At 53.1% G+C, this 26,775-nt stretch overlaps 1 protein-coding gene across 9 annotated transcripts in view; it reads left to right on the forward strand.

Annotated features, from left to right (window-relative positions):
- KIAA1671 (KIAA1671 ortholog) overlaps positions 1 to 26,775 on the forward strand; it is a 189,851-nt gene that overhangs the window by 105,017 nt on the left and 58,059 nt on the right. The window contains exon 1 of one of the 9 annotated variants that reach the window (XM_045887437.3): positions 16,661 to 18,085. The exons of the other annotated variants lie outside the window; for them this stretch is intronic. Within the exon in view, the coding sequence (XP_045743393.1) occupies positions 17,801 to 18,085 (285 nt within the window). The 5' untranslated portion in view covers positions 16,661 to 17,800. Of the gene's footprint in view, positions 1 to 16,660; positions 18,086 to 26,775 lie in introns of those variants that run through there. 9 annotated transcript variants of the gene reach the window in all.

Here is a 26,775-nt window from a genome sequence, read left to right on the forward strand (position 1 = left end):
CAGCGGCTCTGTGATACTTGGAGGTCAGCTGGGAGCCCTGAATGGCTGTGGGCTGGGAGCATCCGGAGGCTTCTCATCTCGCTGTCTGGGGCCTGCGATGATTCGGGAGCCAGGCTTTTTTTGGGACCGTTGAGCGGGCACCCAAATGCGGCCACTGCAACTTGCTTCCCCACAACACGGCAGCGCGGGGCGCCCCGAGCAGGTGTTGCGGCCCAATGGTGTTGTGATGGACACAGCGTCCCTTCTGCTGTTCCCTGTGGATTGAAGGAGATTCAGGGGCAGGGACATGGACCCCACCTTTCAATGGGAGGAGAGCCAAGCACTTTCGCAGCCATGTTTCAAAGGAAAGGTGACTCGGTGTTATTTATTGAGCACTTACTATGTGCCAGGGTTTCATACGGGTGAACCCACGGGATCCTCCCCACAGCCCCAGGAGCAGGTGGATTCAAAGCCTGTTGTTTTCCCGACACGGTTGGCTGGAGAGGGCAGGGGGAACCGAGGGAAACCAACAAGGCCATTGGCAGTTTGGTGGTATACTTGCCATAGTCGGAAGTTGTGGGCTGACTCTTTTTTTTTTTTTTTCCCTTCCTTCTCTAAACTTAGAATATTCCTTGAGTTCTTGAAAATTCTCACTTAGGTGTCTGATTCATCTCGTCCCCGCTCACCCATGCTTGCCTTTGGTGCTCATCTCGAGCAGTTTCTCTCCCTGAGTGCCCCTCCCACACCCCGCCCCCGTAACCCCTTCACCCCACGGCAGCCCCGTGGGGAGGGTGCGCTGCACACTTCCCAGCTGCCGGCCTCTCTTGGGGCTTTTGAGGAGCCATCAGGTGGGGCCTCGTGGTCCCCATGGAGGAACCAAGGCCCCGCTCACCCTGTGCGAACACCTGGGGCTCTGTTCCTCCAGAGTCCAGCCTTGGGTCTCCTTCATCCACCTTCAGGGCCCGACATTCAGTAGGCACCCAGTAGTTGTTGGGTGAGCTGAACTCACCAGAGATGAAGGAGGGAAGAACACTGGCTGGTCAAGGGCAGAGGTTCTCTCTTAATGCACATCCCCTGACACACAGCAGGCGCTCAATAAGTGCTCATTGTACCGAACGAATGAAGGAATGAACGGGTGGATGAGCCTGAGAGCCGTGACTATGCCAGGTATTTGTGTCCTTGTCACATAACACAGCACTTGACCCCCATTCACGCTTTTGATGAATGTCCAGCAGAATGAATGAGTGAGTGAGTGAATGAATGAAAAGAGAAACGTCTTGTTTATTTGTTTCCCCACTTCCTAGAACCTAGGGCTTGGTATACAGTAGGTGTTCAATAAATGTATGTTGGTGCTCAATGAATAACAAATGAATGGGTGAACAAATGAAACTTTGTGGGGTTGGGGAAAGGTAGGGCCTGTATCTTGTTCACTTCTTTCCTCAGGTCTTAGTACAGGGCCAGGCATACAGCAGGTGCCCAGCGATGCTTCCTGGGCTGCCCTGACCTTTGTAGGAGTGTCCGTCCCTGAGAAGGCTTGAGAAGGAAGGCTGGCTGGGTGGACCTCGCCTGTCTTGATTTGCCCCCTGCCCTGCCCGCTGGGCCCCACTGCAGACTTTTCCTGTTGTTCCAGTCTGCACAGGTGGACAGGAAGTCCCCGAAAGCCTGCCTGAGAGCTGCTTCCCGATTTTCTTCATGCCGGGCTGGCCTTGAGTGGGACCAAGGCACAACTCCGAGTCCCAGTGCCCTGACTGTGGAACAGTACCGCCCGAGACCCCTCTTCCTGACCAGGAGAGCGGTTTCCATCCCAGTGCCGCACCTGGCCAGGGCAGCCTGGGAGAATGTTCTACACAGAGCCAGCCCCCAAAATCACCTTGTGCTCACACCGGCCAGGCAGGTTAACCCCCCAGCAGCTCAGCATCAGGCACAGAAGAGAGTCAAGGCTTTGGGGTCCGAGGGAGCAGGGTTCAAATCTACCTCTTTAAGTAAATGGGCGGAGTAAACCTTTTTTTCCCCCCCAGGGTTCTGTTTCCGAATCTTGGCTACATGTCTGTTGCTTTTTCAAACTCCGTGTGCCAAGGCCGCACCCTCCCAGAGATAGGATTTCAGCAGATTCCCAGCAACTGTGCTTTACGAACTGCCTGCCCCGGTTGAGGTCAGGAGGCAGCATCTCAGGCTGGGTTCTCGAGAAGCAGAGCTTGAGACAGGGATTCACGTGTGTAGAATTGAGTGGCGGAGAGGTTGAGAGTCGGCCCGATCCCCGGAGGAGTCTGGGAGGGTGAAAAGCACCACAGAGATGAGTCCCACCCTGGAGCAGCCGGGCGGCTCTTGCCCGGTTGGCTGAGGTCTGTTGTTGCGGCCGTCGGCACCCCAGAACCTGGGGGATGGGTGCCCCAGCCCGTCCAGGGAACCCGGGTGGGCGGCGCTGACAGCATCTATTGCAGCCGGCCGGGCTTGAGGGTTACTGACTCAACACAGCCAGACAGCATAGAGTCGTCAGCGCTTAATAAATAGTAGCGTGCTAAACATGAAAATCTGTTCAGGAGATGCAAGTGGATAAATGAGCATTAACCATGTTGTTCGTCCCTCAAGCCCATGAGGTGCTGGGCTCGCGCTGCGGATGCAGAGGCACGGCCCCCACATTCCCTGCCTCCAAGGAGGGGGGACCCCCTCATAAATGGGCACACATGTGATCGCACCATACCTGGAACGTCTCCACGCACTGAGGTGAGATTAGGAAGAAGGAGAAAAGTTTTAAGACAAGCGATGTCCAAATGTTAAAATATAAGGAGTTTTTTTTTTTTAATTGAAAAAGCGATACACACACACGGTAAACATTTCCAGCAGCGCAGAATAGTAAAGTAAAATCGTTCCCCGCCCTTCCAACCTGCTGTCGCTCCCCCAAAACCTGGTGACTGTTTTCAGATGTGTCCTTTCAGAAATGTTCTGTGTCTTCCCACATATATACACATGGGTCTTTTTTTTTTTTTTTAAGATTTTATTTATTTATTTGAGAGAGACACAGCAAGAGAGGGAACACAAGCAGGGGGAGTGGGAGAGGGAGAAGCAGGCTCCCCGCGGAGCAGGGGAGCGGGGCTCGATCCCAGGACCCTGAGATCATGACCTGAGCCGAAGGCAGATGCTTAACCGACTGAGCCACCCAGGTGCCCCAACACACGTGTCTTTAACACAAATCAGACCTCGCTGTGCTATATGTGGTGTTCCATGCCTTGATTTTTCTTTTTCTCACAAGCACGAGATCTTTCCTGTAAGCACAATATTCTGTCTGACGGCTCTGTATTTTTCCTCACACTGTAATTTAGTGAGTCCTCTGGGTGGACATGCGGGTTGTTTCCAGTTTCACGCACCATAAGCGAGGACCGATGAACATGCTTGTGCAGGTGTCTTGGTGACCTTGGTGGGTTGCGTCTGCAGGAGAAGTGCCCAGTCATGGACTCGCTGGGTCATCTGAAGGTTGAAGAGAGGTTTTCTAAGTGGGCCAGGAGAGAGGAGGCTGGGGAGGTGTTCAGTGGATACAGGCACTGGAAGCTGAGAACAGGGTGGCCGGCCCTCACACACGAATGGGGTCTGAGCCCTCACGCCTGGGCTCCGACCTGATGCTCCGAGACCACATCATTGGCCAGAGTCTCACTCCAGCTCTGAGAATCCACAGGATGCAGGCGGCTCTTGATGAGGGTTCTGCTCTTGGTCGTCAGGGTTCATCTCTGGGCCTCATGAGCTCTGGAGCCCTCTGAGCCATCGCCGTCTCAATCGAGAGATCTCGATGTTTCTCTTTAAGTCTCCAAGGCCCTGGCCTCACCGAGCGCATGGCTCATTTAGCGAGAAGCCCATGGTGGCAGGTTCTTTTCGCGTTCCCCTTGCTTTCAAAAGGCGTTTGGCCGGTTCGGCCTGGCTCCCCACCTGAAACGTTCCCAGGCCTCCAGCCCCAGGTGGGCACCCGGGTACCTGGCGGACGAAGTCAGCTAATGGCTAACCCCTGTGTCCTCTCCCTCTACCCTTTTTTGCACGTTTGCTCTGAAAGGTGAAATCTCAGATGTCTTCCAGAGTCCCCTGGTCCTTTAGAGCATGGGCATTCCGTTGTGAAAACCTCACACCCCGAGAACCTTCCTAAGGCCCCTATGGGAGAGACCGCCAGGGGCTGGCTCCCTCTTCCTCTGGAAGGCAAAAGGGATTACTCGTTACTGAGTGTTTGCTATATACCAGACACCACACAAGGCCCTTTTTTTGTCATCTCATTGGATTCCTGTAGCACCCCCATCAAAAAGTATTGTCACTGCCTTTTTATCACGGGCTCAGAGAGGGGTGGTGTCCTGCCCAGGGTCACACAGCCAATGATGGATAGATGTGCCTGATCCCACAGTTCGGTCCTTTCCCCTCTACCATGTTACTCGCTGCTCTTCCTTGCTGGGAATGCTCTTCCGCCGGCTGTCTATCCCTTTGGACCCGAGGCTCCACGAGGGTGGGGAGATGTTCCTCTGTCTTACCCACTTGCTGTACCCCCAGAGTCCAGCACAGGGCCTGGCACACAGTAGGCATTCAGTGAATATTTGTTGAATGGCCAAGTGAACTCACCAAGGTTAAAGTGCTTGATCACAAACAATAATGCTCTTCTGCTTCTCGTAGCGTTTATTACCAGGATTTTGTTCCTGCGCTCAGAATTAGACTCACATCTTTGAAAATGAAAATCATCTTTCTTTGCAAACCGGTTTATCTCGTAGGAATCTGACATTTTGCATTTTTTCTTCTGGGAGCCAAAGGAGGATGTCTATTCCGTAGAATGTCACCAGAGAAAGGAATCGGAACATTTCCTTTAGAAATTTCTGCATAAAAAGTTGAAGCGAGAGAGAAGCGTACTTGAAGATTTCAGTTGCCATGGCTACGGGGTAATACAGTGGATTGTGTTCCTACACACGGTCTCCACGAGACTTTCAGCCACTGTAGCTCAGTTACAGAATTTCGGCTTTGAAGTGCGTTTTCTGCAGTGAGGGGTTGAGAGGTGAGTCCCGCTGCCGAGTCTGTGCTGTTGACGTGCTTTAGCCAGCAAGCATTTGTCCAGCATCTCCTGGGCCCCTGGCCATCAGGCTCTGTCTTCTGTGTGCCAGATGCTGGTCTCGGCCCTGAGCATTAGCGTGGAACTAGAAAAGCAAAGTCTCTGCCCTAGCAGAGCGTGTGTTCTAGTGGGAGAGACAACGAGTATGAACGAACAGCAAATCCCGATAAATCCTGAAGACCATCAAACAGAATAGTGTGGCAGAGACTAGAAAGGGCTCTCAGAGGGCATGGCATTTGAGCAAAGATCTGAAAGAAAGAGCCACCTTGTGGGGACCTAGGGGGGGAGTGTTTCAGGCATGGGGAACCAGCGCATGCAAAGGCCCTGAGGTGGGAACCAGCTTGAAGGGTTTGAGGCTGATATGGTTGGCCTGATAGTGAGCAAGTCGGGGAACCAGGTGGGGGGCCTTGAGGGCCAGGAATTTTTTCTGGTTGTAGTGAGGAGCTGAGGGAGCACCCTCAGTGGGGGCTAACATGATGACACGGGGGATTAGAAAACTCATCCAGGCTGTTGTGTGTGGGGGTGCCCTAGAGGGGCAGGAGGTAGAGCAGGGAGGACAGGGGCGATGGGGGCTTGGCTCTGGTGCTGAGGCAGGATGGAAGGATGGGGAAGGAGTGATCTGGTGCAGGCTGTAGTTTTGAGGAGGGAGCAGATTTGGGGCTGGGCATAAAGAGTTCTGTTCTGTTGTACATTTCAGATGTCATTAGTTTTCCAAGCAGAGAGGGGGGTGGGATTGAAGGAGGTTCCATCTGGCTTTTAAAGATGGGTGATGTTGAGGCTTTCCCAGTGGGGCCGGCCCAGCAGAGGGGGCCACGGGGCTGTGGGGGGACGAGGGACAGTCGGATACAGGGATGGTCTCCTGGATTTGGTGAGAGGCGGTGCCTTGGGGCACAAGAGGAGGGCTGGCCTGGGCTGCAGGTGGCCCCATCTTTCGTGGCAGTGGGAGGGGGAGGCAGGCTGGGCTCCCGGACGCAGGGGGCAAGAGAGGGTGGGGTCTTTCTCCTGCTTTGATTTCTTGCAGTGAGGTGAGATGTGAGGTCAGTGCTGAGTGCAGAGAAGGAAAGGAAGGGAGACTTGGGGATGAGGGGGAAGAGTGAATTGACTAAGCTTTAGATGCAGGAAGGTGCCTGGGTTCAAATCCAGCCCTTCGCCCACCGACAAGTTAATAAGGGCTAACATTCATCGAGTGCTCACTATGTGCTGAGCAATGCCCAGGCAGCATCTCACTTCTTCCTCACAAAAGCCCTCTGAGGCGGTTACTCTTATCATCCTCCTTTCCAGACCGGGAGACTGAGGCTCAGAGAGGTGCAGCAACTTGCCCAAGGTCACACAGCGTATCCGTGGACAGGCCAGATTTTGCGCCCAGGCACTCTGGGCCGTGCTTTCTAGGTTGGCAATCAGATCTGAGGTCCACATTTCTCCTCTTTCAAGAGGGGACAGGACATCGGGGGGCTGTTGGTGGACACTGTGCTCGGCCTACGGGAGGTGCGTAAGTGATGGCCACCCCCTCCGCTGACCTGTTTCTGTTCACTTGGTTTCCACGAAGTGACACTCGTTGCTGGCATCTCATTACTGTGCACATTTTCAATTGCTCGGAGAGGTCCTTCCTCTAAAGGATCTCATTAAGTCCATTTTGAAATGAGAACACTTGGCAGGGGGGACGGGAGGTAGTATGGTAGTTATTATTATATGCTGGAAAGAACTTGTTTGGGTAAGAACAGGGAGGCACTGGGCTCTTCCCTGGCACTCGGGCCCCTGCCCCCCATCCCCGCTCGTTCCCGCTTCCCACAGAGACCTTGTCAGCCCCTGCCTCGCCCCGAGGAGTTTCCACGTTGGGGCGCTCTAGGAACCCCCCTGGGGAGGCAAGGTGGCGGTTCCCTTGTTAGAAGCAGACAGTGTCCCCTCAGAGCCTCTTGAGAATGGAGTTTCGTCAGAACAAATCGGACCTTTCCTGGTGGGACGAGGGAAGGAGCTGGATTAACAGGAGTAGAACTGTCCTGTTTGTTTATCTTAGGATTATTTTTACATTTTTGCTATGATTTTTTGTTTGTTTCAAGTTTTTATTTAAATTCCACTTAGTTAACGTCGAGTGTTAGGATTAGTTTCAGGACTAGAACTGTCCTGTTTAAATATAGGGTGGGACGATTCTGCCCAGAGCTCTGGGCTTTCTGGAGGGGTCTCTCGTGCTTCGTACAAGTATTTTGAGATTCATCCACGCTGTAGCGGTTATTGGTAGCTCATCCTTTCTCACTGCTGAGGACCGTTCCACTGCACAGATGTGCCCATTTGTGTAACCCTTCACCTGTTGGTAGACATTTGGGCTGATTCCAGTTTGGGGCTCTTAGGAACAAAGCTGTTGCAAACATTCGTGCGCAAGTTTCTGTATGGATGCGTGCTTTCATTTCTCTTGGGTAAATGAATACCTAGGAGTGGAAAGGCTGGATCCCATGCCCGTATGTTACACTTTTAAAAAAAATTTTAAATTCAGTGAATTAACGTATAACATATTGGTTTCAGAGGTAGAGGTCAATGATTCATCAGTCTTATGTAACACCCAGTGCTCATTACATCATGTGCTGTCCTTAATGTCCATCACCCAGTTACCCCATCCCCCCACCCCCTTCCCCTCCAGCAACCCTGTTTGTTTCTTATGATTTTTTTTAAGATTTTATTTATTTATTTATTTGACACAGAGGGAGAGACAGTGAGAGTGGGAACACAAGCAGGGGGAGTGGGAGAGGGAGAAGCAGACTCCCCGCTGAGCAGGGAGCCCGACGCGGGGCTCGATCCCAGGACCCTGGGATCATGACCTAAGCCGAAGGCAGACGCCTAACGACTGAGCCACCCAGGCGCCCATTGTTTCTTATGATTAAGAGTCTCTTATAGTTTCTCTCCCTCTCTGATTTTGTCTTGTTTTATTTTTCCCTCCCTTCGCCTATGATCCTCTGTCTTGTTTCTTAAATTCCACATATGAGTGAGATCATACAATAATTGTCTTTCTCTGATTGACTTATTTCCCTTAGCATATCTTCTAGTTCCATCCACGTCACTGCAAATGGCAAGGTTTCAGTTTTTTGATGGCTGCATAATAGTCCATTGTATATATATACCACATCCTCTTCATCCATTCATCTGTGGATGGACATCTGAGCTCTTTCCACAGTTTGGCTATTGTGGACATTGCTGCTATGAACATTGGGGTGCACGTGTCCCTTCGGATCACTACATTTGTATCTTTGGGGTAAATACCCAGTAGTGCAATTGCTGGGTCGTAGGGTAGCTCTATTTTCAGCTTTTCTAGGGACCTCCATACTGTTTTCTAGAGTGGCACTTGTTAAAAAACTGCCAGCTCTTTTCCAAGTGGTCACACCATTTTGCTTCTCACCTCCTGAGAGTTTTGGATGCTCCCCATTCTCACCAGTGCTTGGTACACCACCATCACTAGATCAGTGAGGATGCCTTTGAGGAGTCTCCTTGGGGAATCAGGACTCAGAGAGGAGGAGAGCACTGCGTGAAGACCCCAGCAACTGAGGGCAAAGGCTAGTGGGCCCCAAGCCTGGGTGTGCCAGCCCAGGGCATGCCCACTACCCCCACCATTCCACCGGAGCAGGGGGGATACAAAGTGCCCTCTGAGGCTGCCGGGCGTGCTGGTCACCGGAGCTGCAGATGCAGCTGAGCCCTAGTTGGAACTGAAGGCAGGAGGGGGTCCCTGAGGCCATCTTGGGGGACCTTGTGCTCATCACGATCAGGCTTTACTTGGGGTTCCTGGCTGATCCAAGCCCGAGGAAGCAAAGTGGAGAGTGGGAAGGAGGAACACAGGGTAAGGCCTTTCCTCCCGTGACCATGTTATGTGCAACCCACAAGCCTGCCTCCATCTGACATAAACAGAGCTGCTTCCCAGGGAAGGGTTGTCCAGTGGGTCAGAGCACAGGCTCTGGGCTCAGCCAGACCTGGGCCGTGTGACACGGGCTTGTGACTTTGTCATTTGGAGTCCCTGTCCCCTGGTCCGTACAGCGGCCATTACATCTGTCCTGGGTGACATGGGTCAAGGCAGTGGCAGGGTGCACAGGAGGCCCTGGCAAATGAGAACCACTGTGATTTGTCCTTATACTTGCCGCAGACTGCAAAAAAAAAAAATGCTCCAGGACCTAGGGGCCGTCGGGTCCTTGGCTCGTCCTCGGCTTGTTGTCTCCCCAGGACCTGGCACATCGCAGGTGCTCAAGGCAGTGCTTACTGAAGTCGGAAGGAAGGGATGCACAGAGCAAGGAAAGAAAGGCCTTTTACTCATTCTTTTTTTTTTTTTTTTAAGATTTATTTATTTATTTTAGAGCGAGAGGGAGAGAGAGAGAGAGAGCGCGTGCACGAGCAGGAGGGGCAGAGGGAGAGGGAAAGGGAGAGAGAATCTCAAGCAGATGCCACACTGAGCGCAAAACCTGATCCCTCGACCCCTCGATCATGGCCTGAGCTGAAACCAAGAGTCGGACCCTCAGCCGACTGCGCCCCCCCCAGGCGCACCCCACCAGCCCCATTCTTCTAATCTTTTATTAGCCTCATGCCAATGCCTAAAATCTTGGGGTGCTGCTGAGGGGCAAGTTCAGCCAAATCCAGCAAGCTCACTGCGCGGGAATACATTTCTTAGAGGACATCATGTACCCCCTCCCCCCACCAGTTCTGATTTGCTGTTTTGCAAGAACATCCTGGCTCTCTTTTGCTAACTGATCCCCAAATGTGGAAACTCATCTGCTGTGTTGGAAAGAAACGTGTTGTCCAACCTTGGGCGAGGCAACCAAAGACCACAGCAGGGCACCCCTTTCTCCCCAGGATGCCCGAGGAGAGGGCGGCTGCACATCAGGGGCTCCGTGGGGTGAATGAGGCCCTGTGTTACATTTTAGAGGAGGCCAGGGCCTGCAGCTTTATTAGCTGCCCGCTCTCGGAAGAGGGGCTGTAATTACAGATGGGCCTTGCCATGCCAGGCGGGGCCCCACAGCATGGAGAATGCTACTTTCCACTTGAGCTCAGGGCGGGGCCTGATGAGGAAGGATGATGAGACCCTGCCTGTTTCTAGAAAGATTTCCTTTCCAGATGATTTTTTTCCCCTCCCCTTCCAAGGTTAATTAAGGGCGTCTTAGGTGATGAAAAGGGCTATTCGAGTAAGAATGTGGTGAATGGAGACAGGAAATCATGTTGGGCTTGGTTTATAAATAATCTGAGGTTGACTTGGAAGATCAAGCCATTTCTGGGTTTGTTGGGTTTTTTTTTTTGTTTTTTTTGTTTGTTTTTTTCATATCAGAATTCTTTTCCCTGTTGCCTTGGAAACAAGCCTAGTGAGAGGGATGTTGGGAGTTGTATGACTCGGGTTCAAGCCTCAGTGGTTCCTTCATTTCACATGGTAGGCAGGTCTTGTGCCTGCTGGGCATGGCATGCTGTGAATCAAGGGTGAATGGGACACGTCCCTGCCACCTGTGGGCTCAGAGGGACACTGATGGGTAGATCGAGTTCCATCCAGTGCAGTGTGCTAATGATGCAGTGGGGGCAAGATGGCCAGGTGGGAGCCCAGAGGTGGCCTCCCATGGACAAGAAGAAATCAGGGGAGGCTTCTTGGAGGAGGGTGTACCTAAGCTGAGCTCTAAAGGACAATAGATGGCGAGTAGGTGAGCAAGGGATGGAATGGTGTCCTAGACAGTGGGAACAGCATGTGCAAAATGCTGAATGAGAGCCAGTGTGGTGTAGCCCAGGTCGGCAGTTTGTCCAGTTTGGCTGGGGTGAGGAGAAGCTGGGTCCTGTCAAAGTCCAGGACTCCAGGCCTCCTATGGGAAATCAGGGGGTGCCTGCCACAGATTTACTGTGGGGCCTGAGACACAGCCCTCCACCTCAGCCTGTTTCTTTGGGGAAATGAGAAGGTTGGCCTAGGTCTGTCTCTCCTGGCCATTCCAGTTCTGACTCTCTAAGAGCCTATGACTCTCCTGGACAATGGATGATATCAATTATAATGGAATAAATATCACCCCTTGTGGCTGCCATTTATTGTCTTCTATGTGCTGGGCAAGAATGATCTCCATTGGTTCTTTGCCACAGCCTTTGGAACGGGCTGGGCCTTATGATCTTCTCTTTACCGTAGGGAAACCATGACTCCGAGACAATGGATGTCCTCTTTGGAGGGAGACCCTGAGCCATTGGCTGGCTCTCTGATAGCATTGCTGTGTCTGAGGGGGAGACAAAACAGGTTTAAACTGGGTCCTCGGGTCAGACCTTCCCACACGGGGTCCCTGGAATCATTCTGCAAGCCAGGTGGTGAGCAAGGAAACTGGTTGATTTACAAGCAGACCAGTCCTGCACCTGTTTCTTGACCCCAGGAGGTCTGGGGACAACCCAGAGAAGCATGTGGAATAGTCACCACCCTCATGCCACAGGGCTCGGGGCAGAATTGGCCATTTTAAGGGGTCCTAGAGGTATGGGTAGAGTCTGGCTTCCACTCTGGGGAGGGCTTTAGAATCAGACATGCCTGGGTTCAATCCCAGAGCCCCACTAGCCACTTCGGTGACCGTGAGCAAGTCCCTTTGGCTCTTTAAACCTCACTGTCCTTCTTTGCAAAATGAGAATAATTAATATCAGGAATCATCCTACAGGGTTGTTGTGAGAGTTACGTGAGATGAGACGTGTGGGTAGCTAGTTCCTGGCACGTAGTAAATCCTCAATTCATGGTTGCTGCAATTTCCACCGCACTACTGTCCACAGCAGGGTGATATGGGCGTATTTCTAGGCCCGGTATGTGCGGTGTTTTGGGAAGCAGGATGTGCAGAGGTTCAGATAAGTGAGACTTCCTGGGGCTGCTATGGAAAAGGCGGAAGTTGCTGATGGTGGTCTTGGGGTGGGGGAAGGTCCAGGAGAGATGGGAGAATAGGGGAGGCAGGTTTAGGCAGGGCTACAGCAAGTGCAAGAGCCCAGAGGCAAGACTGAATATGGTCATGCCCCCTGGCCTTTGCATCTATTGGTCTTCATTTCACCCTTCTTGGCGGGCTCCTATTCATCCTTCAAAACCCCACGCAGGTACCTTCTCCCAATTGCAGATCCGCAGTAAATGATCATCTTCTCTTTGCTCTTGTTTTCTCAACATCCCACCCGTCTGGGAGCCCTGTTGTATTCTCACAGCATGTTACACATTTGGCCATCACAGCCCTTGGCACTTGCGTTGCAATTGTTCATGTCTTTTCTGGCTTCTTCTTCTACTGGAGGAATTCTCTAGAGCGTGCACGTTTATATCAGAGTCTTGGGAGAAAATGTAGCTTCAAATTTGAGGTGGTCCGTTGGAATGCCCTCCCACCTCCTTAATGACTGAGAAGAGCAAGCTACCCTGAGCTCCGCAGGGACTATCGGTCCCGTCTGGGCCCCCACAGAGCTCCCACAAAGTCGCTGCACAGGGAGCATTTGTCGACTGAATGAATGACCGACATTCTCATTCTGGGAACTGCACCCGCTTGTCTGGAACTGATGATCTCTAGGTCCCACCTCACATCGTGGGTCAAATTCCCATTCGTTTCCTGGATCTTCGCAGCGTCTGCAGCGTTTTAGGGATTCATTATGTAAGGAGATGGCTTTCTTTCCTTTTTGATGCCCAGCAACGTCCCAGGAGTTTTCCTGGAGAGAACAGAAGAGTTTGCAGAAAGAGCCCTCTGGGGGGAAAGTGCTTGTGCTGTCCCAGTTTTCAGGGAGCGACGCTTTTTATAGTCACACTTTCAGACCACACTGTACCTAGAGGGAGCCAGGAGGGAGCAGGCAGGCAATCTGGCTTTTCAGCTCACTTCCATACCACTCTTCTCGTATGGAAGGAGGTGCGCCTGCGGAGTCCTGCCTGCTACTTGCTCTCCTCTGCTCTCCTGGACGCGTGTCCCCCATCCAGACTGATCTGGCTGGGCCACCACATCCTCCGCCTCGTCGAAGGTGTGGGGCCGGAGGAGGGGGGGGGAGCAAACTCCGCCACTCAATAGCCGTGTGCCCATGGGCTGGTCACTGAACTTCCCTGTGCCTCAGTTTTTCCATCTGTACAGTGGGGGTGATAATCACAGGCCAGACCTCATTTCATTGTTGGGGGGGGCAGGTGGTATCATGCAATGACCTAACACAATGCCCAGCACACAGGAAGTGGTGCCAATGGTGTCAACAGCAGTGATGAGTTGGATGACTTCATCTCTTAATATCAGAGAGGTTAAGTAACTTACTCAGCGTCACACAGCTAATAAGAGCTAGAGGCAGGGCTACAGGTCCTTAACTGGGATACTGTATTGTTTTAGCAAATCCAGGGCTGGAGCCAGGGTGAGGGGACTGAGGTACATGCCTATAGTGCAAAATTTAAGGAGGCACAGAAAAAAAATCAGTAATCAAGATAAATGAGGTTTTAATGTGCTATTGTTTTTAGATTTTTTAAAAAATTTTTTTGAGAGAGAGAGAGAAAGAGATTGGGGGAGGGGCAGAGGGAGAGGGACAAGCAGACTCCCCGCTGAGCATGGAGCCCAACGCAGGGCTTGATCCCATGACCCTGAGATCATGACCTGAGCCAAAATCAAGAGTTGGATGCTTAACCACTGAGCCACCCAGGCACCTCTTAATGTGGTATTTTTAAAAAATAAAATTAGGGTGCCTGGGTGGCTCAGTTGGTTAAGCCACTGCCTTCGGCTCAGGTCATGATCCTGGAGTCCCGGGATCGAGTCCCGCACATCGGGCTCCCTGCTCGGCAGGGAGTCTGCTTCTCCCTCTGACCCTCCCCCCTCTCATGCTCTCTATCTCATTCTCTCTCTCAAATAAATAAATAAAATCTTTAAAAAAAATTAATATAAAAATCCATGATGAACAAACTATTAACATTATAAATCAAGACAGGATCAGTATTACTGACTTTTTCCTTTTGGCTTTCACATCAGTATGGCTCAGCACAGCACTGAACAAGGTCCCCTTTTGTTGGAAAAATAGGCTCCTACTAATTTTTCAGAAATCTCATCTATGACTGGAATAAGCATCCTTCTAGCAAAATGTTTGTGTAGATCCTTCTCGTTTCCAAAGATGGGTTTCTGGGCATGGGATTGGATCATAAACTACAGGGTCAAAAGGCAGGCACATCCTCCCACCCGAATCTTTTATCATAATTTTCAAACGTACTCACCAGCTAGATTCTGTAATTGCTACCATTTTGCTAAATTTGCTTTATAAAAGTCTAGCCATCCATCCATTCCGTAGTACACCTTTTTTTTTTTTTTTTTTTTTTTTTTGCTGCGTATCGAAGTAAGTTGTAGACAGCACGCTTCCACATGTAGGTCACTACCTGGCAGGCCATTGTTTTTGAGACTTTTGATCTTGGGTGTTAAATTCCCTTTGGAATTATATGCCAATTTCCATTTCCGTCTGCTACAGACAAAAATGTCCTGTTCGTCACAGCTGGGGCAACACTGGGTATTATCACTTTAAGGTGATTTATATCCTGCTTTGATTTAGCATTTTTTAAAAAGATTTTATTTATTTATTTGACCGAGACACAGTGAGAGAGGGAACACAAGCAGGGGGAGTGGGAGAGGGAGAAGCAGGCTTCCTGCTGAGCAGGGAGCCTGATGCGGGGTTCGATACAGGACCCTGGGACCACGACCTGAGCCGAAGACAGACGCCTAACGACTGAGTCACCCAGGCTCCCCTGATTTAGCATTTTTTTTCCCTCCTGAAGGTTCCCAGATTTCCCACCTCTGTGTCCAGATGGTCCATTAAAGAGCTGTGTCCTTTTCCAGCTCTTTAGGTATTTCTGGTGTGGCTTTTCTGGAGCCCGGTGGGAAGGACTCGGCTGTTTCTCGTGTCTGCCCCCACGCTGGCCATTCCTAGCCCACTGAGGGAGGGAGCAGGGCCGTGAAGTGGCCTGCCTGCCACAGGGTGCTGACCATGGTCACTCCATGTGAGGAACTGGGCAAACTCTGGAGACCAGAAGCCCTGGGACCCTGGAGAGCATAGGGGGTGGCGGGCAGGGCCGGAGACACGTATGGAGGTGGAATGTGGTGCCCGATGCGTGTTTCCTTGTCTCTATAATGGGGTAATGCTTCCTAACATATAGGATCTGCAGGCTGTTGCAAGAGCCCCTTGTCAGCCTCTTTCCCCCCCTCACTCATTCTGCACCAGCCCTTGGTTTCCTGATGAGTCAGATACCGCCCTGCCTCTGGGCATTTGTATCTCATGGGGTTTCTGTGAGTCCAGAATTTGGGAGCAGTTGGGCGGGGTGGCTCTGGTTCAGGGAGCCTCATTAGGTGCTGGTCAAGGGTAGCAGTCATCTGACTGGGGATTTGGAATCGACTTCCGAAGTGGTTCACTCACAGGCACGTGGGTGCTGGCTGCAGGCTGGGGGCTTGATTCCCTCCACAGAGTTCTGTCCGTAGGACGGCTTGCCCGTCCTCCTAACACGGTGGCTGGCTTCCCCCCAGCACCATCTGAGAGAGCAGAGTGGAAACTGATAACTTTCTGTGACCTAGCTTTGGAAGTCACACCCTGTCATTCCTGCCTGATTTTCTTGGGCTCAGAGACCCAACCCTGAGGGGACCAGGCCAAGGTGTGAATAACAGGGGTGAGGAGGATTGGGGGCCATCTTGGAGCGCCTACCACATTGAATGACCTTGGCAGATGACTTTACCTTTCTGAGCCTCAGCTTCCTCCTCCGTCAAATGGGTTCATGCGAAGATTCACGAGCTGATTCCCATGAACACTTAGAATGGCGCTGGGGACTCGATTTTACTGTCAGTGAATATTAGCCACCGTCATAGCTGCCTGCCTCAGTGGCAGGGCCCATTCTTAGTCTCTGTACCCTGTGCCTGGCCCAGAGTAGGTACTCTCTGAACACTGAAGTGAATGAGTGAATGGACGAATGAATGAACAGCCGTAAGGACTGGAAATCCAGAGTAGAAAGAGATCTGGGTCAGCTGCGTCGTCAGAAATGCCTTCATGGAAAACCTTCTCAAGCAAGGCCCTTTGATCAACATCTAGGGAGCAAATATTTGTTCAAAACTGAGGTCCCGTGGGTGGGGGAAGGCATTTGGGATGCCATCAGACCTATCAAGGTTTCGGTCTTGGACTCAGCGTTCGAACAATAAATATTTACTGAACTCCAACTCCAGGCCAGGTGCCATGTCAGATCCAGAAAACGGGGTTCGGAGCAGCCTCCATCCATGCCCCAGTAGTATCTTTGCTGTGTGACCTTGGGTGAGTGAATCCACGTCTCTGAGCCTGCATTCCCTCACCTGTAGAACAGGGGCGTAGATCCCTGCCAGAGGGAGAAAGCTCCTTCAACAAGTGTGCCTCCCCTTTGTTATCCAGCTGCTGCTGACCCTTCCTGACAAGCACCTTGTCCTGTCTCAGAAGCTGCTGTCTTGTCTGCCCCCCCCAATCCCGCCCCCCTGTGCCAACTACTCTAGCTCCACAAGAGTTAAAACCCAGGAGCTCATGTGACCCAGTGTAAACCATGAATCATTCCCATTGCTCCCTGTGCCCAGCCCTCCCCACACCCCCGCCCGGGATGGGGCAGATGCTGTGCCCCGCGGTTGCCATGGCAACCCCTCCTGCACTCCAGTACAGCCCGGCCCAGTTCCTTCCTTGGGGGACCTCCGGGCTGTTTCACCTGGCTGGGTGTTGCTTTCCAGGGAGGGAGGGAGAGGAGGCTGGAAAGGGGAGAGAGACACAGACAGACAGACAAGCTTAGGGACAAACAAGTGGAAATTGAGACATGGGGAGAAACAGAAAACCTGACCGAGAAACAGGCCGGCAGAGGGAGACAGACTGACAGCTGAGATGCCGAGGAGGTCCCGAGATGCCGCCTGTCACCCGGGAGGCAGTTTCCCAACTGTTCCGACCCTCCCGGGGCTGCCAGATCCCCGAGCCCGAGTGCACGCACGTGCAGCCCGCGGTGAGGGCACAGGGCGGGTAGGCTGTTGGCCCGGGAAGTCGCCGTCAGCCCCGAGGGACGGTGAGCGAGTTGGGACTTGGGGGAGGAAAAAAAAATGGGGGCGAACGTCAGCTCCCTGGGCGGCCGCCTCCCCGAGGCCCCTCCTGCATTCCTGGGCAGCGAAGCCCCTCGCTAAGACGGGGACTGATGTCATCCTGGGCCGCCGAGCCAGGAGACCTGGGGGCCCTGGTGGCTGCCTCCGGAAGTGAGCACGCTGCCTGCTGGCCGACAGGTTTAGAGTCTCTGGCCAGAGGACGAAAAACCTGCATGGCATGGGTCAGGTGAGCCGGGTCCAGCTGGGGGCTGCGGCAGGTGGCAGCCTGCCCGCCGGGTCCTTCCTGTGTGCGCCCGGGAGGGGCCGCCTCCCTGAGGGACGGTGAGCACCAGGGTGCCCAGGGCCACCTCATCTTCCTCCCCCACCTTGCGGGGACTGTCACAGCCGGGAGCGAGTGCTGCTCGATTTCCCCAAGATCCCGGTCACAGCCGATGCAGCCCGTGAGCGCTGCCGGGGCTGCAGTGGGGACCGCCCAGCGTGTTGACTTTACAACTCGGGTGGGTGGACTCCCGGCCCGACGGTGACCTGCCTCTGAATTCTCTGCGAGACCCGCAGGTGCCGCCGGCTGCTGGCTCCGCGATGGTGATTTCCTCCCGGTTTGGCTGAAGAGGGCTGCCAGGTTTTCTCTCCAAGCAAGCCCAGAACTTGCAGGAGCAGAAAGTAGAAAGAGGGAGTGGACTCTGGCAGTGCGAAATTGCTTTGTCCCTCGCTCACCTCCTTCCTCCCCTCCTCCGGCCCCATGGATTATCTGGGAGACAAACTCACGGTGGCCCAAACCCACATGACCCAGTGGATGGGCACAGTGAGGAGGTCCTTCCAGGAGGCCCTCAACTTAGTGACCACCACGGTGGGCCACGAGCGGACGAGCGGGGAGCCCGCCAGCCGGACCCCCTTCAAGCGCACCTCCTCCTTCCGACACCTCGCCTCCCGCAGTCGGGAATCTTTCCGTCGCTTCTCTGCCCGCAGCCAACAGAGATTTTCTTCCCTGAGGAAAAGGCAGACAGACTCGGAGCCACCAGACCTTGTAAGCTTATTACGTTTTTGTTTTTTGTTTTGTTTTTAAGTATTAAAGCAACCGTAAAAACTCCTCCCCTCCAGTGCTCCCCTGGAGTGGGGGAGGGGGTCCCCAAAGATCCAACCAGGGAAGTTGCTTCTTCCAGAATCATTGTCAATCAAGGCCCAGCTGTTTCCTGTTCCCCATGCCTGGGAAAAGAGGCATCGGGGGTGATTCCCCAGACGGTGCAGTTACTCTGTCTCCTGAAGCGGTCAGAATGTGTATTCCACCTCTGAGGATGGGGCCGGCACGTGAGTCGGGCTTGCTGTGCCAGTTGATTTATCTGGAAGCGCCAACACTCTGGCCCCAGACACAAATGCTTGTGCTCCCCTATTTTTAGGGGAGGATTAGTTGGCACCTGCTTCATCTCCTCTGACCCTCCCAGGATGGCCAAGTGTCCATGTCATGTATGTGTTGAGTTGTAGCTTTTGTTATCTTGTCGTCAAGCGAAATTGCAAAGTCGCCTCCGAGTATCCAAGGAGACCCGAGGGGGTGGGCAGGTTCACCTGCTGGGCTGCGAACCTGGGGCTTGACGTGGGTCCTGGGGGGCTCTGTCCTCTCTCACTTGGCCAAGCGCAATGGGGTTTGGGAGAGCAGGGTGCAATGACTATTCTAATGGTTAAAAACTTGGCTTGCGTCCTGCTAGGGGATGGTATAGAATCGGTCTCAAAGAACTCACTGATGATTTAGAGAGGCAGGACTGGGCCCAGAGAGGGAAAGGCAGCTTCCTGGGGAAGAACAGTGAGTGAATGGCAAAACCAGGGCCAGGATCCCAGGCTTTGGAACCCCACCCCCGCCCCAGTCCAGGCTCTCTCCTGCTAAGCTCCTCCTTTTTTCTCTCCAGACCTCCCCGATAACTTCAGGGAAGCCCAGCTCACTGACCAGGGCTGAACTCAAAGAGAGGGCTTACTGTTTTCACAGAGGAACCTTCTGCCACCTGACAGTGTCAGCCCAGCTCAAAAGAGCCCAAAGGCAGGTGACGGGCTGGGCCAACTCCTTCTCTGGGCTCAGCACGGTGATACCGTGCTGATGGTCATGATGGGCCCCAGCTTTGAGGGTTGGAGCCATGGGGTCCACCGGGCGCTGAGCCGGCCCTCTGCACACTTGTGGTCACTGAAAGCTCGCAGCTGCCCTGACAGGTGCAGGGACTCAGCATCCCCAGAGAGGTGTGGTGACTCTCCCAGGGTCACACAGCAAAGTAGGACAGTCCGATGCAAACACGTGGGTCTCATTAATGTGACATGTTCTCTTGTGGGTCTGTGCTGCTTTCTAGCCCTGGAAAAATCCATGGGGCCTGAATTTATAAGACAGTTCCTCCAAACCAACCTCTGGAAGGGGTTTCTTGGGCCAGGGAGAGAGGGCCTCTTATTCATTCTTTCTGTCTCTCTGTCTCTATATCTATTTCTGTCTCTATGTGCACATCTCTCTGTGTCTCTCTCTTTGTTTCTGTCTCTACGAATGTCCCTCTCGTCCCCTCTGTGGCAGCGCAGTTAAGGGCATGGGGTTTGGTAGTGTTCAGCTCTCTCTCGCCCTCAGAGCCGTGGGACCCTGGGCACTGGCTCGAATCCTCCCGGCCATGTTGCCCTGCTCATGTGTCAGCTGCTGTGTGGCCTGCCTCCCCAGCTTGGTGGAGGAATGAATTAAGTTAGGCTGCGCAGGGGCCTTGCCTTCTCTGCTCACTGTTGTGTCAGAGCGCCTGTAGCCGCGTAAGTACGTGCTAAGTAACTCCGGGCCTCGGTCCCTGCCCAGAATTTAGCATTTGGCATCTACTGAGTGGGGAGCACCAGCTGGCCTTGGGGTTGAGGGCTTGAATCAGACTCTGCCATGTCCTGGTTGAGGGATTTTGACCCATTGGGAGGCCTCAGTTTCCTCTTCTGTGAAATGGGGTGAACCACAGCATCGTGTGGAGGTTGAAACGAACGCCCGGTGCAGTGCTGGCTACAGAGGACGCACGCGCTTGTAAATGCCTTCTCCCCGTTGGATACCATGATGTTCGGGCTCGGCGGGATGGGGGAAACCTCAGCGTCCTCATCTGAGAAATGGGGATTATCATCACTCCGCGTTGCCATTCCCCATTATTATTATTCACAGGCACATCTGTGCCCGTGAATGTGGGACACGTGCAGCCGTGCCTAGCATGTCGTTACGCGTGCCTTCAAAGTCCGCCGCTGCGACAACCAGACCTCTTCTCTCCAGCCGTTCCTTCAAAGATTCCCAGTGAACTGGAAAGTCCATACACGCCCCCTTTTACTTGGGGGCCTCACTTAAATATTTGTTTTATAGGAGGAAACTTTGCAAAGCCACAATTACCTGAGAGTTTGGGGACAAGGGGAGTATCCGTGCTGGGGTGGGGAGGGGAGCGGGCTTTTGATCTTGACGACTTGGACTTGTACGTGATTTATCCAAAAAGTCCGCTCCGTTCCAAGTCCTGCCTCAGGCTCGTATTTACTCAGAGCACCGTGGAAGAATCTATCACAGGCATAAAGTAACCGTCAAAGGCGTGCCCTGAAATGTTTTCTAAAGCCAGCCTTGAAATAATTTGCTAATGGCTTGCCTCTGCGTCCAAGGAATAAAAGGGGGAAAGAAGGAAAAACAAACACATTGTCTCTGAGTGACAAAGGCAGGAAGAGGCACGTTTGTACTGCAGCCCAGCGAGCCTGAGAAGGAAGCCCAGCAGACTAAGATGGACTCCAAGTGGAGGCCAGACAGAGCGTTCCAGAACCCAGGAACAATGGCAGTGCCACAGAGGCCGAGGCTGGAATAAAAGCGGGAAGTGGGGGTCTCCAGGGTCATGGAATGCTCCCCAGAGGGCTCTGGACCGGGACAGACTCGAGATCGGGTCTCAGGTCCTCCATGTGCTGGCCAAGTGACCTTGGGCACGTTAAATCACCTCTTTTAGCTTCCGTGTCCTTATCTGTAAAATGGGTTTTCGCCTAGGACCTGTCTGGTGGGTGGTGCAGTAGGACCGGGTAAGAACCAGCACACCCCTGACACCTGTTAAGCGCCCAGCACACAGGAAGTGCTTCATGAGTAGGCATCGCCGGTCACTGTGGGGGCTCAGGGGCTGGGGCTCGGACTCTGTGGATCTAAGTCCCACCTGCCCAGGTGGCCAGACCGGTTGCCTAAGGAAAGACAGTAAGAGTCTGGCCGGCCTTCCACGGGCATTTCCCGTGTGCCAGGCCCTGTGCTAAACACGAGGTGTGTATTACCTGTGTATCTTCATTCCCGTGCGTTTTCAGCGCACCTGAATGGGTTGAGCGCGTCCCAAGGGTGCCTTGGGTGGGGGGGCTGCAAGCACATAGACACAGCTCTTGCCTCCCTAAAGGTACTTTCCAGGGGGCAGGTAATAAAACACATCAGCACACGACTACATGACGCACGTGCTGGAAGCCAGGGAATGATCTCGAAATAGCAAAGACCAGGCCTTACCATCAAACTGCTGCTGTATACCAGAGTTTCTCAGTCTCACCACCGTGGATGTCTTGGGCCAGATAATTCTTTGGCGGGGAGGGCGCTGTCCCGTGTATTGTAGGATCCTCCCTGGCCTCTCCCCAGGAGGTGCCAGGAGCACCCTTCCAGTCATGACAACCAAAATTATCTCCGGATGCTGCCCAGTGTCCCCTGTGGACAAAACCGCCCCCCCACCCCGGGTCCCCGGCTGAGAACTGGTTGTATATAATTTGGTTTGGAGGACTGTCACCATAGCCTGAGTATTTCCCCTGTCACCAGAGTCGGGGGAAGAAGGAAGGGCAGGGATCTGACATCCATCGAGCACCTGCTACTTGCCAGAAACTGGTGTCCCTGAGGGAAATGGGGGGGGATAGCCCCATGTTTCATGGATGAGAAATCTGAAGCACAGAGAGGTCAAGTCACAGGCCTGGGGTCACACAGCTGGAGTGGGTGGGTGAGGCCAGGACTCCAGCGCTGTGGCGTGGGTCTGTCTTGCGGGGCCCACAGCCGTGCCCTGCACTGGGGGCTCCACCGTGTGAACACTGGAACCCGGGCTGTGTGTTCAGTCCTCCAGCCGAGGCTGAGTGGGAGTACTTGGTTCTGTGTCAATTATGGAGTGAAGTGGATGCTTAAAATATTCAGCAGGGCCCAGCGTCTCCCCACTCCACGCACACACACACGCACACAGGCACACACACCCTTTTTTTAGCAAGTGGCAGGGATTTTGAAAGGAAAGGGATGTTTGTGGCTCTCGTCTTCAGAAGCCCCGATTTCATCAATGCTTCTTTCGTATCAGTTTGTTCAGGCTGCTTTAATAAATGACCACAGACCTGGTGGCTGAAACAGTGGGAAGCCAGAAGCCCCCAGTCCAGGTGTGGTCAGGCCTTTCTGCCCCTTGCAGCTTCTGGTGGCTCCAGGTGCTCCTTGGCCTGTGGCTGCGTCACTCCAGTCCCTGGCTCTGTCTTCACGTGGCCTTGTCCTCTGTCTCTTATAAGGACACCTGTCATTGGATTTAGGGCCCACTAGATAATCCAGCATGATCTCACCTTGAGATCCTTAACTTCATTATATCTGCGAAGACCTTTCTTCCAAGTAAAGTCACATTCACAGGTGCCGGGGTCAGGATGTGGACGGATCTTTTTAGGGGTCATTAGTCAACGTACCACTGTCCTCATTCCGGGCCCTTCCCTCGGGTCCATCCTCCATCCAGCCACCCAAGGGGTCAAGTCATTCCCCTGCCTCGTCCCAGACTTAGAAAGCCTCTTACCGTGGCCCTCAGGGCCGTGCGAGATCTGGCTCTCCCTCTCAACCTCAGCTCTTACTGCTGTCCTCCATGCTCGTTCTACTCCTGCCACTCTGACCTCCGGCTCTTCTTTAGTCAATGCCAGCTCCTTTTGGACCCAGAGGGCTTGCCCTCACCATTCCCTCTGCCTGGAATGCTCTTCCCTCTCTCCTCCCCTCCACACAGAGGCTTCCTGACAGCTGAGGCTGGGGGAGAACCCCCGCCATGTTTCTCTGCTCTGCACCGCCCCCCCATTAATGTCTTCTTGCTACTGATCTCAGTTGTGCTTCCTTCTTCTCACTCGTTTGTTCTGTGTCCTCCACCAGAAGGCAAGGCCTGCGACATTGTGTCTGCCTTCCTGAAATCCCCTCTCCTTTATTTTTGTGTTCCCCTTGTGGCGCCATCTCCATCTTGCAGAGGGGTAAACTGAGGCCGGCTACACACCTTCTAAGAGCGGACACCAGAAGTCCAGCCCAGGGAGGTCTGGAGTTCTTTCCAGGACCCAGGGCCTTTGCCCTCCTGGTTCCCTCTGCCTGGAGCACTCCTCTGGCTCTCTTCACCTCTGCTGCTACCACTTATTGAGCGCTTACTGTTTGCCAGGTATAGGTTGTTACATTCTTCCCGAGACTGGCCTTTAGGGGAGTAGGGTCCAGCTGCCACGACCCCTTTCTCCATCTCCCGAGGTTGGTGCCGAGTGCTGCCTACCAGGGCACGTCCAGAGCTCTGTCAGATGTCCTGCTCCCAGGCTAGCCCGTAGGGCATCCAGCTGGTGTGTTGGATTTCACTGCAGCCCCAGAGGCCAGCGTGGAGTGGCCGGGCCACTTTCTCTTGGGCTGGCCTGGCCGCACCCAATCTCAGGGCTCCTTTTCACCCTCCAGGCAACAGAATGATGTCACCCTGAGAACAATGGCCCCTTCATGGATCCAGCCGGGGCCAAAGGCTGGGCCGGGCCGGGGCCTGGGCCTCTGGGGGAGACCTGGAGAGACATGCAGTCTCCGCTGCCCTCCCCCCAACTAAGAAAGTGGGGTGTGCTCATCTCCTCTTTGGAAAGTATAGAAAAACTGAGCGAAAACAAAATCCGCCCATTATTCTAACGGCAGTGAGAACCACTCTGGGCATTCGAATGCATTTCCTTCCTGTCTTTTTTCCTCCTTCCCTCAAACCAAATTGCCAATCTCCCATGTCTTTCTGACCTTTCAAAAACGTAGCAGTTTTACATATCTTTAGGAAAACAACAACAACAACAACAAACATTGTTCATGGCCATGCAGCACGCTGCATGTTTTATTAACCCCTCTGGCTGGACATGTGGGTCGTTTCCCATTTTCCGCTATCAGGAGTGACTGCAGAGGTGGGTCCCGCTTGCGTTCCCTTGTCTGGATTTCTGTGTGGTCCCTGAGGTTTAAACACGCCCCTTTCTTAAACACACCCCGGGGGGCCCCCTCTGGGACTCTCCCTTTTTCTCTCTCATTCAGCATTTTCAAATCTCAGATTTTTTTTTTTTTTTAAAGATTTTATTTATTCATTTGACAGAGAAAGACACAGCGAGAGAGGGAACACAAACGGGGAGTGGGAGAGGGAGAAGCAGACTCCCTGCCGAGCAGGGAGCCCGATGCAGGACTCGATCCCGGGACTCCAGGATCATGACCTGAGCCGAAGGCAGTCGCTTAACCAACTGAGCCACCCAGGCACCCCAAATCTCAGATGTTTTGTTCGGACAAGCGCCACCCGCTTCCTCATCAGGAAGTCAAATATCTCAGGAAGGAAATCTGGATTGATACATATCACAGGAGGAAATGTTATATTTGGGGGTCTCATGAAGAATGGGGTCTTTAGCAAGGAGTCATCAAGATAATTCCCTAGGAGAGGAAGTGGTGTATTGAGTTAGTTACAGTGGTTTGCTGGTAGATGCTTTACATCTGGGTCTTTGGCAGGGGGGAAGCCCTGATTTGGAGTATCTGCCCATCCCCATGGTGTAAATCCTCCCAGCGGGGTCAATGGCAAGCTTCCAACTCGCCGTCAGCGCACACAGAGCTGGGAAAGGACACGCAGTGCGAAACTGTTATGTAGTCCTTGCGCCACACAGACTCAATACCTACATGCGTGACCTCGGGACCACAGGTAATAGTAGAAGGCGGTAATTAGGGAATGATAAGATTCGAATATTTGTTACCCTTGCTTTTGATGGGATTAGTTTAATTGTGCGTTCATTTAATTAATTTGTTTTTTACAGATTATTTACTTATTTGAGAAAGAGCAAGAGCGAGAGCAAGAGGGGGCGGGGGAGAAGCAGGCTCCCCGTTGAGCAGGGAGCCGGGCGGACACAGGGCTCGATCCCAGGACCCTGAGGTCATGACCTGAGCTGAAGGCAGATGCTTAACTGACTGAGCCACCCAGGCGCCCCTAATTGTGCATTTCTATAATGTAATGGCTGTGTTAACCATCAGGCTCACAGCGGACTCCTGAGCTGTTCACGGTTGTCTCTGGGCAGCCAGGGCAGGCCAGGTCCAGCACCCCGCGGTCAGTTAAGAGAGTCCAGAGTCACGGGTTTGAATCCCGGCTCTGCCTCTCAGCTGCTATGTGACTTTGGGCAGGCTCCCTCATCTCTTGATGCCTTGTCTTCTGTAAGATGGGGACGATGATCTTACTTCACCCCCCGGCTGTGATGGAGGTTATATTGAGGTGATGGCCGTGGAACAGAGCACAGTGCTTGGTGCATAGGAAGATCTCAGCAGATGGTTACTGTCATCATCATCATCGTTGTTCTTGGATTAGTGCTTAGTAGTTGGCAGGACACGTTCAAGCACACATAGGCAGCCTCAGAGTGGCCCACACGGATTCTTGCCTTCTGATGTTCAGCGTGGTGAAGTTGCCTCCCCCACCAGTCCAAGTGGGCTTGCGTGTGTGACCGATTGAATCCAGCCAGAGGTCTCAGTGTCACATCTGAGGTCAAGTTCCAAAGACCCTGCGGCTGCCCCCTTGGTTTACGCTTTCCCTTTCCTGGAGCATGTGCTCTGGGGGAATCTGGGGTAAGCCAGCTGCCATGCCTGGAGGATGCTTGGCAGCCCCGTAGAGAGGCCGACGTGGCAAGGAGGTGAGACCTGCCACCAGCCACGTGAGTGGGCTTGGAAGCGGATCCTTCAGCCTGCGGGTGAGGCTGCCTCTGTGGCCAACAGCTCGAGTCCAACCTCATGAGGCATCGTGAGCCAGGACCACTCAGCTCAGCCCCTCCTAGACCCCTGACTTCCAGAAACTGGGAGAGATAACAAATGGTTGTCGTTTCAGGCCACTACATTTTGGGACTATTTGTTATGCAGCAATAGACGATGAATACCAGTTTCTTCTCTTTTATACCTACTGCAAGCAACAGTCTGAGAGTGGCTAGGGAGTATTTCTTACTCCTTCTCACAGATGAGTGAATTGAAGTGGGAAGAACTCAAGTGACTTGCCCAAGGTCTGTACTGGGGTAGCTTTCAGGGTTCCCTCTGGAGGCTTTTCTTGCCTCTGGGTTCTTGCTCGTAAAGGAGGTTGCTCAGCCAGCCTTGGTTTAGGGTCCCAGAGGCTTTTGAGCAATGCACCCTTTTAGGAGTTGGCGTGAATCTCCTGGCATGGGATGGAATCCATTTCTTGGATCCTAAGTGCTCATCACCCACATTTAACTCATCAAACATTCATCATAAAGGCTGAGCCATACACAGCAGCGAACTCTCAGCACTGATTTGGGAGCGTCGTATGCGAGAGTGGCTTTCCTCCAGCATCAATGTCTAGGCCAGGGGAGTACATTCAGACTGCCCCACTCCACGGAAAGGAGGATCCTAAAACAGAACTTACTGCCAGGAGTTAAACATTGCAAGGTTTGTGGACAGTTTTTACTTTTGGCTTTTAAACAGATTTGCTGTCCTTGGCTGCTTTTTCCTGATTGAGAAAA

This window comes from Mirounga angustirostris, unplaced genomic scaffold, assembly GCF_029215605.1.
Source record: "Mirounga angustirostris isolate CCGP_5_RB_7025 unplaced genomic scaffold, mMirAng1.0.hap1 SCAF_14, whole genome shotgun sequence".
Lineage (NCBI taxonomy): Eukaryota > Metazoa > Chordata > Mammalia > Carnivora > Phocidae > Mirounga > Mirounga angustirostris.